At 41.3% G+C, this 15,042-nt stretch overlaps 1 protein-coding gene across 10 annotated transcripts in view; it reads right to left on the reverse strand.

The window, feature by feature from the left end:
- Nucleotides 1-3,112: 3,112 nt before the first annotated feature.
- LOC108143115 (polypyrimidine tract-binding protein 1) overlaps nt 3,113-15,042 on the reverse strand; it is a 143,653-nt gene continuing 131,723 nt past the window's right edge. For 9 of the 10 annotated variants that reach the window (XM_041709028.1, XM_041709027.1, XM_041709026.1 and 6 more), the window contains 4 exons: nt 9,494-9,586; nt 3,834-4,050; nt 3,435-3,512; nt 3,113-3,354 (listed from right to left, as the gene is read on the reverse strand). In XM_041709028.1, the coding sequence (XP_041564962.1) occupies nt 3,222-3,354; nt 3,435-3,512; nt 3,834-4,050; nt 9,494-9,586 (521 nt within the window). In that variant the 3' untranslated portion in view covers nt 3,113-3,221. Of the gene's footprint in view, nt 3,355-3,434; nt 3,513-3,833; nt 4,051-9,493; nt 9,587-15,042 lie in introns of those variants that run through there. The other variant, XR_005977591.1, reaches the window with a different exon arrangement.

A 15,042-nucleotide genomic window follows, 5' to 3' on the forward strand; every position in this document is an offset into this window, starting at 1 on the left:
CAAAAGGGGTCTCAACCAAGCAGGAACTAACGTATATTAGTGGATATTCTCGAGAATAAAAATTGGGAGTCTAAGTAAACTGATCATGTGTCAAAGAATGCTGATATGTTTCTGTTCATGTTGTATATGTTGCGCATGGGGTTCCCTAACTCAAAAATTTTAAACTGTTTCCTATCTCTATTTTGGTTTGATTGTATTTCGTGTTTAGTTTTAACTCTCTGACTGCATTTCATGTTGACTCAATCTCTATTTCTTCTTTAATAATTTCATCGACACATTAATATATAGTTATAGCTACAATTAAATATATAGTACATACACATATATATTTCTTCTAACTGTAAAAGTAGCACATAAGTAAGCCTTCGTGGATAACGCCCCCACTTGGCACACATGGCTCACAACATTAGAACATGTGCTTCTCTTGTATATTGAATTCAAGATTAGTCTTCAATTTATTATATTTCACTTTGAATTTTGGTAAAATCCCTTCTTGGAACAAGTAATGTACAACTTAAAACTGTTGGCTTTCGTAAGATACCAATTCTGGTATTTTGATTACTTCGTCCTGCGCTTCGGCCGAAAAAAGATCACTTTGAGTCCGACAGTTTGACTTGGCCCAATGCAACGTTTGGGATGCTTCTTTGATTCCCATTTTTTCAGGAAGGTTCTAAATTTGGGATTAAATTAATCGTTAGTTGTTTCTCTACTTGGTAAAGTAATACTTTTAAGTGTACTGTTTGTCAATACGCTGCATCTGACTATTCGCCATCGCCTTTTGTTACTTTACTACAACTGTTATCTGATTGTAATGTATATTCGTAATAGTTATTTGTATTTTGTATTCGGTATTAGTTCTATTATTTTGTATGCTGCTCGGTGTCGTGTTCACTATCAACATTTACACGCAGTAGCGCCATTGTATCTAAGTTATCGTTGGGCTAAATATTTGATTACTCTTTCAACCCTGCATACCAAGGGACAGCAAGGACCCCGTCCTCATTTCCGTCCCTAACATTTTCTGATTGATAAGTTGAAGTGGTTGGTGTGAGGGTGTGCAATAGCTTTCGTTTTATATAGTTTGTGGTTACTTCTGTTGTAGAGTTAAGTTCGCTAAATACTTTTATGAAATTTTGATTTGTCAAGAGTTCTCATTTGAAATTCTAGCAGTCGTGGGTTTGATATAGACGTATATCAAATCGCTTTACCTTGTTTGATGCGCTAACAAAACGTGTATATAGTGTATATATAAGTAGTAGACATAGACATAGAGCATATGTTAGTATGATATATAAGTTAAGGTTAAGGTTAGTTAGATAGCTAGTTGCAGTATGTATATGAAACGCTAGAGTTGGCTCAAAAACGTTTGGTAAGCTTTCTGTGTTACATGGAAAATTTAGGTAGGCATTGTCAACTATTTCTTGTGAGGTCATTTCAATACGATCATCTGGGCATGCATCTTTTGACACATTCGACCATATTTCTGTACTGCCTGCTGATTGATTGATTGTTTAATAACTGTAAATATAGTTTTTCAATCAATTTCACATTTTACAATATTTTACTGTTGCTTTTCGTACACGTTTTTCGTTTAAATATATTCATTTATTTTATTTTTACCATTCTTGTGAATTTTGTATTGTGATTTGCTTGTTTTCTTTGTGTTTTGTTTTAATTTTAAATTACGATCACTGCTACTCTTGCTTACAAACTAAATCCATATTATGTAAGTTACATTTAGTTGATTTTTTAACGTTTTGTGTATTTTTTCATTTTAGTGGTTTTTCTCTTTTTGTTTGTTCTTTGCTCCAAGGTATAAATAATTTCACTTTCTAAATATATATAAACTTTCATATAGGTCTGTACTTGTTTGCTTCTGTGTGTGTCACCGTGTTTAAGTGTGTAGCGTGTTTGTGTTGTGTCCGTTGTGGGGTCCTTGTAAAATTATCAAAAAATCATTCAGTTTGTTGCTAAAACACGTATATGTCTTTCGTTACCAGTATGTCTATAATTAAATATAATTACCTTCTGGTTTGATTTCTTTTGTTTAAGATTATACTTTTGTAGCTTAAAATTTGTTTAATTTCCTGTTTCATGGTTTTTTGTAGTTCGATACATACTTAATCATATGTATATTTGACCGTTTGTGTATAATTTGCGCTAGCTTAACAACATTTACATATACAAACACACATGGAATTTACGTGCGCGTTGCTTTAACTGTTATTAAAATTATTATACTCCCGTAATTCTAAACAAACGGACGTGCCAAGAATGTATCTTCGCAATGTCCAAGTTCTTGATTTATTTATGTTTATTAAATTTAATACATTCTTCTTAAATTCCATTTATCGTTACTTCACATCGTCTCGTTTATTTTCAATGCGCTTGGGACTCGAACTACGCGCTTTACGAACTACGTTTATGCGATTGTTTCCATCAAAGTTGCATACTTGTAAAAAATTAGTGTTAAGTTGTATTCATTTAAAATATAATAACAGCATCGTGTACATAATAAAACTTTGCCTTAATTCATTTTTAACGTAATTTCTCTCTTCAGTTTGTTCTTGACTTTCTGTCGTTTTTTAAAACCAAAACACAGTACAGTGCAATAAAAATATCTCTAAGTTGTAATCCTCCTCTCTTTACTTTTTATATGCTTGCTTTACTCTTTCCTACTTTTTAAATATTTTTTTGTTTTGTTTTTATTACACAATGCATTTTACCTAAAAACTAATAATAGTTTTATAGTTAAGCTTACGTTACGATGTTGCTGATTGTTTAGTGGGTTGTTTGTTTGTTTGTGGTTTGTTGTTTTGTTGTCTGCGTGCGCCTTAAGTTGAAATGCTATTTCCGCGTTATTTTCAAGTTGTATTTGTTTTCACTTGATTTATTGTTATATCAATTTAGTAAGATTCCTCGTTTGTTGTCCTGTTCCACATTAATGGTGGTGTATAAAACAGAAACAGTTCCTAGAGTTGGTTGCTCTGATTAAAATAAAGATAGCACATCCGTAGTTTGTTGGCGCTGGTTGATCTGTTGGATTGGGTGGGTGGTGCTTATCAATAGAAGTTTGCGTGCATTCTTCTTGTACTACGGATTATAGTTTGTATTTGTTGCTGCCAATAGATCTGTAGGTGTTGCTGCAGGTGCATCTGCATGTAGCTGTAGCCGCCGGAGGCACCCAGTCAGGTTCAGTAAACCTGACTTCGGATCGGATTCTAGATGTTCGACTTGGAGAAGCTCACACGCAGATGGTTCGACTCGGACAATTGGTGGTTGTGCATCTTGATCAGCGCCAAAACGGCCTCCTCCACGGACGACAGCTGCAGCAGCGCCATTTTGCGGTCCTTCCTGTAAGACAACATTGAGAAACTTATTAGTGAAGGCAGTTCGAGGGCTTTAATTTTTTGCTCCATGCTCCCATTACTTACGGGAAAAATTTGAATGCTTTGACTTCGAAGCTGTTTGAGGTGAAGGCTTCTTTGATGTCATCCTCAGAGCAGGACGAGCTGAAGGGCGATAAAGAAGACGTTATTGGCAAGGTTTAAAATAAGTGTCATCGATTCAAGGGAGCCTGCTGTGCGGCTGGTTCATTGAAACCGCCTGGCAGGCGCTCCAAGGGGCCTTTGGCTGGGGGCTATTGGCTCACCATCCCTCAGCCGCCATACGAGTGCGATACAGCGGGGTGTGTCATATTTGGCAGACGAGGCTGCCACGCGGGGTGTCTGCTGCTCATAGCGGTAATTGTAATTGCCATGTCGTGCCCAACCTAGCCATCTCCCAGCATACACATCTACACTCACACTTTTTTTAGTTGGACGAATACTTACGGAATGTTACTTAAATGCAGTGTCGCCGAAGGCGGATATATGTTCTGGTAGTTCTTGCTGCCCGGTTTCTTGAAACGGTGCAGCGGATTCTGCGAGTAGTCACGCGTGAGTCCGGCGTCCGGCTGCCCCTCCTTGGGCAGCTGCACGGCCTGGTGTTTGCTGGCCATTACACGTATCGGCTTGCCCCATAAACGTAATTTATCAAGGTGAGACATGGCTGTGGAACAGAAAGTAACACGTTAAAATGGGTGGACGTGGGAAAAGTTGTTCGTTTGTTAGATGAGTCTGTACATGGGGATGGGAATGTGGATGCGGCTGGGCTGTGTGTCAATAAATGTATCTGTGGAAATGCAATTTATATGCTGCGCCACGAATAATAAAATAGTTTTTGCGCCTGAACCCCACAAAAAAACACGGAACCAAAAATCATTCCATAAAAACACAAAAAAATATTTATGATTACACCCAAAAAAGCTTAATTATCACTTCTTCCCTAACTTGATGGTTAAATTTCAATAACATATGAACAGACTTTTGTTTTTTTCTCTCAGTGTACTCAGTGATCCCAGCAGCCAGCCGTCGAAGTGGAAAAAAATCCGCAATAAATGCAGGCAAATATTTACATACTGAAATGTAACTGCAACTTTATCAATGTCGTCTGCCGTCGGTGATTTATGCAAGCTGAAATGCTTGTTTAGCCAAACAAAAGTTCGCAATCTTCGGGCTCCGTTCTGGCGCCTCCTCACTGATAGTTTTCAACGGCCCTGTTTCTCATATTCTCATTCTCGGCAATCATAACACCTGCGTCTCAGTCGAGGTGCATGTGCAACAAAGAGCCGTAATTTAGTACGATTCAATTTCCATTCCCAATGGAATCGATTTCAGTTTCGATTACGTTTTATTTAATTTCAGTTTCTGCCAAGTCATCCGACGGCTTAGGCCACGGCCACTGTCCAGCGAAAGTCTGACCTTTTTTTCAACTCTCATGTTGTGCATTACATTTATAAATTACAACACATTTTATCATTGCTTCTCTGTTTTATTGTGAAGCAATATGCTTACTCAGCCGTTTATTGTTTGCCTAATGGATTAAGTGATTTTCAAAAAACCAAAGGCGCAGGAATATAATAAATTGTAAAATAAAAGAACCGCCAGCAGTGACAAAGCCCGGTGCTGCTCATATGGCTTAAGCATCCTTTTTTCTGTATTCGTCGGTGAGTATGACAAACACTTGTTATAAAGATTAATGTGCAGGCGAGACACTTTTCGGAAAAGGGCCAACTTCGCATAAAGGGCTGCAGCTGCTCCTTAGCCCCAACTCAAAATTTCAAACTTTTAATTACGAAGCTAAGGCTTTGACTGCTGACCAGCAGCAACAAGAAATCATTATTAACTAACAACAAGAACAGAAGGTAACTTTGGGAAGGCTAAGTTCTAATACCCTAACCGTAAGTATATCGTTTGAAAACCACCAAATTTTACCAAGTTTGACGAACGGCAATGAATGCTTTTACATTGCACGAATAAATGCTTAGAATCATAAGGTCAGTATGGGAGATATAAGACAGCTATAGGATATAGTCATTTTGATAGAACTCTGGTTGAAAATGAAATAAAAACATATTTTACCGCTAAAACCAGCCAAAACATTTAATTTTACAAATTTGAGCGGACTGTGTCCAAAGTACAAAAACAAGCAGCAAGGTCCTCGAAACGGGGAACCCCAAAGAGTAAGCGAAATGACTTGCCGATGAGGCTGTAAGGGTTGAGCTTGTTTTATGCATGCAGTGCTGGGCTAAGACTTTTAAGCAGCATACACTTGGGACCAACTCCACTCAGAAAATTTTATTCCTGAAGCGGAGGGCGAGGAAGGTGAGGCAAATGTGGCTCAGGTGAACCCACAACGGGAGGCAAGCATGGGTTTACTACCCCCACCTGATAAACTCTAAGTTAGTTGTAACTTTCATGATTTGAACGATTAATGTCCAGCAATTCCTTGACTATGATCTACGGCCGCACAGGCCAGACACTTTATTATCTCTGGTTCGTAAACTATGCAAAACATCCTCTATCCCGGCGTTTTCTCGGCTCCGTAATTAATAGTGGCCCACAGAAGGCCGGGCGCCAAGTCATTCAAACAGTCACTTAGCATTGTCAACCCAAGTCGAAGGAAACTTTCCACAAACTCGACTTATATATTTCGTAGCACACGCACACATTGGATATGCGTAATCGACCATATTACAAATGGAAATAGAATGCGGTCAGCAAATGTGAGAGTGTGGAGTTTGTTTGTTTTTATTGCAAATGCCTTTATGCGTACGCTTATGCAAAATATTTTGTAGTAATTTGTAGGGCAAACAGGAAATATATTTGCGAACAAAAGAGGGGAAGTCGTCGGTCGACAGCTGAGAGTGCGCCAATAAATTCAGTTGTAACTGCGTATGTGCTTGCCCATGGTTGGCAATATGTTGCGCAACACTTAATCCCACCCACTCCCGTTACCGCCCAAAAAATGCTTCAGCATCCCTGGCAGCCATACACCTCAAACTGCCCACCAAGTGGACGCAGCGGAGAGTGGTAGTGGTGGGCAGCTTATTGTTTTCCATTGAGTGTTTTTGTCTATTCCTCACCTCACTACCGTGCTTCTGATTGTTGTCTCAGTTAGTTGTGCCGAAATGTTGGTTGTCCATTCCATTTGGTTCTCATCGCCTTGCCGGCCTGTCTGACCCGCCTAAATTTTCCCCCATTTTCCGTTGACTTCACTTGCTAAAGTTTTTTGTGTCTTTACTCTGTAATTCGTATGCTGAGTGTGCAATTGTAGCCGTATTTTGTATGCGGCCCCCGCCATAACGCACACCACACTACGAGACACTTTCGTATGCATGTTGTGAGTTGGGTGACCCTGGGCAGCTGCTGCTCACTGCTTCTTCTGCTCCTGCCGCTCCTTGTTCGGTAATCGTCTTTGTTTGTCGGTGTGAGTTTTGGGCAAAGTAACGTATGAATTTGTTAATATTTTATGAGTGCATAAGTGCGCACTCCCGCTCCAAACTATACTTCCCTTTTAGACTTGCTCTCGTTACCTGGTGTCCAGGTAGGTTGATACACTCGAGAAAAATATAGGAATAGGAACACGTCATGCGACATATAATCGTATATATAATTTGGTTTGAGCAATGCTCACGTTTGAAAGGAAAACAGATTCCGTAACTTTAATTGTGGTTCCCTATTTCGTGAGTCTATTTTTTAAATACGAAATGATCTGGACAGTTTTTCATAGTGTATATGAGTTAAATCGTAGGAAAAGGCAGTAGCGGACGTGTTTGCCATTTGGCAGCCCTTGCGGCACATTAGTAGTCTATATGCTGCTGCACACCCATTAATATTTACACATGCCCAGGGGCGTTGGTTCGCATTTCTGTGTTTGACTGGGGAAATGGGATAGGGATCGAGCGCGGAAGGGATATCGACTTCCTAGTTTTGCACAATAATTAGCTTGTTTGGTTAAACAGTTGACTGGCTTTTGTTTTGTGGGTTCATTTGCGTGAAAGCAGCACAATAGTTTTATCAATTGCAGCCGACGGCGGCATTTTGTGGTCCTCGATTTGCTGTCAATTTTTCGACGAATTCAATTAACCCATTATTACGTATACGCCACCGAAACGCATTCGGACAGTTGCTGTTGGTGATGCTCCTGCTTCCGGCAAATGCGCACAAAGGAAAATAACCCGAGGGTAAGCCATGCATTTTCAAGAGTACCGCCGCCATCTCCCCCAATCCACCACCCGCTGGTTTAACCCAATTAATAAAGTAGGAAAATCTCAAAGCCGGAATGCTATTGAGCATCCAGCAGAAGAATGCTAGGCTCACCGCAGGACGGAGCGGCACCGAATTCTGGAAATGTGCATGTTTACATAATTATAATTAAAAAATTAATTGAGTACAGCACAAAGCATATTTTTAACGAAGGGAAAAGCGCACCACGAATTTTGTGACAAGCTGGCGAAAATAGTTTGCGGTCGAGTGGCGACTGCAGATGTTTGGTCTGCGGGTTTGCTGATACCCTAGGGACATTACATATTTGTGCGCCCGTGTGCCTGCCCGCCCGCCATTCACTTATTTTTATTTTCTTTTAATTTAAATCAATAAACAGTTGTTGGCATTCATTATGCACTAGCTTACGCTTTTTCAGACGCGCAATTTGCTGGCAATTTCCGCATCGATCGCATATTTCACTTATTGAACAGATTAAATTTATTTAAACTTTATTTAAAACTGCAGCAATCGCTGCCTGTTTGAATGCCATGGAATCGTGACGGGAAATATAATTGATAAATTACATGTGCGAACGATTAACGCCCTGATGGCATTCAATATGATTTTCATCTTCATGTGCTTTCAACGTATGTAAGCAGCTAATAACATATGCTTTTAATACAAGGGGTTGTGGGTAATGGAGAGATGTGGTAAATTGTAGATGTGGGAATTGTGACACACAACAGGTAAACCTGTCTTCCAGTATGAACTGCAAAAACAATTAAAAAAATAGTTTTGTACCCGAGGTAGAACAGCAATTTTACTTACTATGCAAGCAAGTCTTAAAACCAGTTTTAAATCGTATATGCCCGGTACCAACTGCAGTTTTCTTATGAGCTTAAGCAAGGACAAACAAGCGGAAATATTCGGTCCGCTGTCGTTTTCAATTAAGAGCCTCCCTGCAGGGCCGCACCACTTTGACAGCTTTTGAGTTATTTTTTCAATGAATAAATAACATAAATGAAAGACAGCGCCGGACGAACCGCTGAGTGGGAACAATGAGAGCTGACCGGTGAAGAACAGAATGGTGGATTGGGAGGTGCTTCGTTGGATAGTTGGCGTGTTAAATGGAATAAAACCAAATCGAAATTGAAAAAGGTGTCGCTGTCAGCGCTGTCAACGCTTCGATCGCCTTGCCGCTGCCAATGCCGCCGCTCCTGTTTTTGTAATAAAGTGGAATTTGGCACGTCGGTTGGTTGCTCTTAACGCGTCGCAATGCGCGGCAATTTTCATTTCGTTTAATGCGTGCAGGGGGTCGAATTGGATGGGGATCCAAATGGGGAAGTCCTTGGCCGACGGCAAGGCGGACAGCCTGACAATGGCAAAGTGCACACAAATAAATGCAATAAAATGATTGGCATGTCCTGCCGAGCAGGAGGAGCCTTTGTTGGCTGGACAAGGGGGGAGAGCTGGATCTCGACCAGGTGTTTCTGCTGCCCAGGCGGGCTGGTAATAAAGCGCTTATAAAATTTCATTTATGTGCACGGCCAGATATCTCTTGCTTTTGGCTGTTGGCCCTGTTTCCGTCTCTTTTGCTTTAACAATTTATATTATTAATATATTTTGTTTGCTGCATTTGCAGCTGCACAGCCATCAACAACAACAACAGCATCATCAATGGTTACGGTTGCCAACGGAATGCGCCGTTTGGAATTTAATGTTGCCGGAATTTTCATTTTAAACAAGCTGCAAATAGCAGTTGCTCTTTTTCGCCCCGGCCCCATCTTGCGGATTGAGTCTCATTTTTCATTACTTTCATTTCACTGTGTTTTAATGTGGGTGTCAGAAGTAGGTGGTATGTATTCTCATGGATGAGTACGTGAAAGTGCGTCTGCTTGACTTACCCAAATAAGCTTGCTGGGGCTCCGCCATCTGTATGAGCGCCGAGTCCTTCTTGTTGTACAGAATCTTCACACGTTGCACATCGCCATATACACCTGTGAATGGGTAGAGAGCATAACAGTTAAGGATTATGAGTATATGTTAGAGAAACTACTGGGTACACAAACGTCGGCGCAAATTTCATGCCATTGTACTTAAAGTTATACGAGTGTCGCGGCACGAATGCTGAGCGGGCCAACTGAAACTGAAGTCTTTTGTAGCAGTTGCTAATTATTATTTTTACATTTTATGTTCTCATAGATAATACAATTAAGAAACGTGCAGTTTGAGTTTTATGTTAGAAAATCAATTCTAGAAAGAGTTACAGACTATACATATATTGGTTTCCAAGTGTAACTGGTCTTGCTCACCTTACTTGCGTGAATACCTTGAGCTTGGACCAGCCCAAAATAGTGAGCTTTTCTTCTACACGGCTGCTGCTTGAATTTTTGGACAGCTCGAAGCGCTTTATGAAGGCTGCGGCAAAAGTTTTGCACCCCACCAAAAAGCCATAACATATACACCAGGTATCCTTTGGCACTATCCTTTTCTCTATCAGCTTTTTTTGCCCACAACCCGCACTCGCATTATTGCCGCGAGCCACGCCGTTAGTATCATGTACGAAACTCATAACTGGCTCAATAACTTTTCTCTGCTATTTTTTACGAGCTTCCATTCGAACTCTACCTGCCTTGGCTTCCTTAGCTGCATTCGGTTTTAAGGCCACGGATTTTACAGCTGTCAGACAAGGTGTGCTGGTGTGCAACTTTTCGGCGGCGGCGAACGCGTTATTGAATTGTATTTTATGGCTTTACTTACGCCGCAAACTATGCAATATAAGGCGGACTGAGACCCAGCTGCAGGACTGCATTAAGACTGGCAGATGACTTTAAGGAAGCTGCTTGGGCTGGGTCTTTCCCCAGTCAGTGGACACTGCTTTGACAGCTGCCCGAGGGTCGGTCCATTGGCCCTGGGTGACATATTTTAGTCCCCTTTCCCAAGCCACCCCATGTGCAGCCAATCAGAGCAAATTTGAAGCAGGGCGCAAATTGCCATCAAGCATAAAAAATAGTTGCCGGTCGAGTTGGTGGCCAAAGGGCAATGGCGATGCCAATGGCAAAGGCGACCCCAAAGCAAACAATGTAAAGTGCAGCCCTGCCCAAGACAACAAATCGAATAATGCGGAAAGTAAATTTTCAACTACTTGCACGCACACCTGCACAAAAATGGGAAAGCACACTCCAAGAAAACCTTTTTAATAAGGGGATTATTTTTCTTACGTAAAAATGCAATTCATTTCTGTTCTAACTGGTTTCATTATGAACAAAAAATATGTTTGATCGTATGTTGTGGCTAATAATAAATATATATTTAAAATATCACAATTTGACTAAGCTCTGTGACATTTTGCTTTATTTTGCATTATTTGATATAAAATGTTTAACAAACATGTTTAACTATTTTTAAATTCCTTTGACTTTCTCTCAGTGCGAGAAGTTAGGAAGCAGTGTCGGCTATAAAAGTGAGGCCATGCCAGCTACTCGGAGCGTAGCGAAGCGAGCGCTGCGCTAACAAGTTACAAAAGTAGCAATGGAAATGCAGGTAGTAAACAGTGGGGCCCAAGGAGGAGTTCGCAGCACAGAGCACACAGTTCAACAGTTGGCAGTAAATCCATTTTATACAGACGACTGGCTACCTGACTGACTGACTGCCTGGGCTCCCCAGTTATCCGGCGGACTTGACTTATGCCAAACACCGAGCAATTTAGTTTCGTTTTTGCCAGGAATTCGGGGCAACAATTGCAGGCTAGACCATCAGCCGCATCAGCAGACTTCCATATCGACATCGACATCCATATCTGCAGGTATTGGCAGTGGAGCATATTGTATGCCAGGCTTGCGCTCTCCTCCTTTAGTCACCAGCATGGCTCGGCGTGCAACGGGGCGAATGAGCAGCATCTGCGAGCTGCCGGTTGCTATCCAAAGTGCTCCTGGCAGCTCTCAACCTTTATTCGTATTCCCAACTCTCACCGACCGGCAGACCGACTTGATAATAATTTATTATCGCCTGAATGTTGCTGCGGAAGTTTTTCGCTTTTTTGTGGTTTCGCGACACTAACATATGCAGACAGTGAAGCCGATTCCCCGATGGCCCATTAGTCGTGTGTTTGAGCATATCCTTTATGAAGAAATATGCGGCTGGCGGTGGCATATTAGCCTGGGAGTCTATAAAGTTGGAACGGCCTTCTAAATCCGTCTTTCCATCTCCATTATCGCCGTTGTCAAAAGACAAACATAAATTCGTATTCCAATTTATGGCTTCCATTTAATCACATTTCCTCAAACGCCTGTCACATTGCGTTTGGCTGCTAAAGCAATTTGTTGCGATTATGAAAAATTCATTGAAATTATTTGCACATTGGATATACTTTTTCCTGATTCGGGCACTTTATCAAATTGCATTTCTGCCACAACATGTAGCTCATAAAATTTTATGAAATTATTCGGCGCATATGTAGCAACAACAATCAACTCGCACACAAAGAGGGGAAATCACGCAGAAATACGGCGGATCTCTTAACGCATAAAAATTCAATTAAACACGTTTCGACAATATTTTCGGCAATGATATAAATTTTTATCACGCAATTACAATTACATAAGAGGATTACACGGCATATGTGCTAGTGTTTGGGTGTTAGGGCTTGCTTTCCAGACGATTTGCAGACTGATTAAGTTTTCTTTTATTGTTATGCAAAGGCAACCCATTCCCAGCTCCCGAATGTAGAACTCGAGAGTGGCGGGTTGGATAGATGGGTGGGTAGGTTGGTGACTCCGGTAGAGCAGTTTCCGACCGAGTGGGGCATGGAGTCGGTATTGAATGCTTGACAGCCTAAGCGGCATGTGTCAAGTGTCTAAAGAGCATGCCCCAGAGAGCCCCTGGACCCTTTCAATTGGGTCTACGCCTAGTCAGAGGCAGAGCGAACAAAGCGCTGTCAAAACTAATAAAATGCCTGTCTGGCTGGCAGCCAAAAGGGTTTTTAGCTTAACTTTTCCGAGCATTTGGCCTTTTTGTTGTGCCGCTTGTTGCTGTTTTTCGGCTAGATCAATCCCCGCGTTTGAAGTGCGTTGTTTTTCCACGGCTTCAGAGCTCCAGAGCTGAGCTTGCTACTTTTATTATTTGATATGCAAACAGGGAACCGCACACTCGGTTCCTCCTTCTGACCCTTTGAAGTGCTAAATCCGCCACCCTAACGTGGGCCGCAGCTCCTTTGGTCCCACCTCATGTTGAACCTTGTTGTTACGTGTCCTTGCGAGTTGCTATTAACATAACAAAAGCAGCCGTTTGCCACTTGCCGGTTAACGTTTGCCATTCGCTTGCCATTTACCAGCTACACTGATAAAAACCGTAGGTAGTTTGTGGCAACAGAGAATAACCATTTCAAAATAACGAATGAAATCGATTTAACTTGTGTAAAACTAGATATAGATATATAATTGCCATTGATAACGCTGATATACAAAAAAAATTTAAAGGTCTTTTCAATCTTTTTAAGCGTTTAATGTTCTAAAGCGAAAACCGTTTTTTCCCCAGTGCGTTGGTTTGTCGTACAGCTCCTAGCTCCTTTGAGTGTCGCTGGCGGTGCTTCTGTCTGTCCGCTGTCTGCTTAGAGCTACTTGGAAATTCAAAGGTTATTACATAAAATTTTAGCCTGCCATTTGGCTGATTGCCCGGCGAGACTCTGGCTCCGTCAATTACTCTCTAGCTGCTAAGGAAGCGGGTGAGTTTATCTTAATCTATTGGCACCCCAATAATAATACGCTTAACGTTTGACTTATCGACATCTCTCCATCTCGGCTGTGCAACGGGGCGTGTGGGTATCCAACTTTTCCACTTCTCTCTGGGCTGAGCTTCACGCAGCGTTTAATCAGCTATCTAAGCTTTATTACCAGTGGAGACTGCTGCCAATCCTGTAACTTTAGCTGCAGCAGCACTCTGCTAAGCGGTCTGCTGATCGGATTTTCCCGGCTCAGTGGCTCAAAGTTGCCCAAGAGGCGATGGCTCTGCGGTGCCCTGTGGTTAACGCTGCACAAATCTGGCAGCAAGAACAACGGCAGGCAACAAAAACAATTTTTCAGCAATTAATACGCTTGCCAACACTCTTGTTTACTTTGACCGATAAGCCTCGAACAGCTGACAGAATGGATGCAATTTGTAAATATAAATCAAAGGCAGCAGAGCTCAGCACCGCACAGCACACAAGGGTTAAGTTCCGGGCAAGCAAGCGGCTTAACTCCCTGTTGCCCAGCATTCTCCATGCGGTTGCGTTTGTTTCGCAGAAGTTTATATTTGGGCATTTAAACTCAAATTAAATGCATTTGCATGCAAACAAAGAGGAAGCCTGTGTGTGGCCGCAAACAAACCGTTTTGTGTCACCAGAGACAAAAGGGAGATACAGAGTGTTGTTGTTGCTGCCACACTGCCACACTGCCACACAAGCCCACACTGGCAAAAAAAAACTGCACCAGAGATTCGATCGCTAGGGAATGACATAGGGGACGCGGTAGTGTGGTATTGTGGCAACAAAATCCATTATGCTGCAATTATGCGCCACACTTACTAGCACGCTTGTAGAACCCGGCAAAAACTTACTCAATCGATGTGTTTTGGTAATTAAATCAAGTACATAATAGAGCAAGCCAAATGGAGAAATGCAGCGCAAGTGAAAAGCCAACTGGGAATCCCATAAAATAATAAAACACACACGGAGCCGGGCGAAGTTGGGAGAGCAATTCAAATAGCAAACCCCATTAACTTTACAAAGTTAGTTAAATTCATTTGGCAAACAAACGACAGACGACGAAAAACCAGCAAGGAGACAGGAGACAATCCTTTTTCCATTCGAGAAACCATCCAACGGACCGGCTAACCGAGCCAACGAGCTACGAAAAGTCACAAGTAAATTTTATTTCAATTGTAAGAGTCAGAAAAAACTACACAATGATAAGGTCTGTGTGTGGTATAAAAGGTGTATATAAAGGATAAACGGACGAAAAGAGAGGGAGGTGATAAAACCACACACGCGCACAGAGGAAATAGTTTAATTTTCTAGTCCTGGGACTAAGAAGCTTACTGTTTTAAATCTTTTAAAAAGGTTTTCAAGTTTATAAATATAATAATGTGCATTTTTACAATAGCTTAGAATATTTCTGGAGATGCTACATCAATAAACATTACATAATTATTGCTTGAATTCTGAAAACAGATGTATAATAAATTTAATTAATTTACATTTATTTTAACTCGCCTTTCAAGTTTTTCTGCACAAGACAGCGTAAACTTTTGTCTCTGTGTACGCACACTAAAGAAGAGCAGCAAAAGCAACAATGGACGACAGCAACAAGCGCAATGATAACTAAATAAATGGACATTTTTATAGCTATGCACTTCCGCACTCAATCTTTTGTGCTTCGAGTGTGTTAGTGGGTGAAGGCGGAGTGTGTGTGCGTTG

This window comes from Drosophila elegans, unplaced genomic scaffold (genome assembly GCF_018152505.1).
Source record: "Drosophila elegans isolate 14027-0461.03 unplaced genomic scaffold, ASM1815250v1 contig_468, whole genome shotgun sequence".
NCBI lineage: Eukaryota > Metazoa > Arthropoda > Insecta > Diptera > Drosophilidae > Drosophila > Drosophila elegans.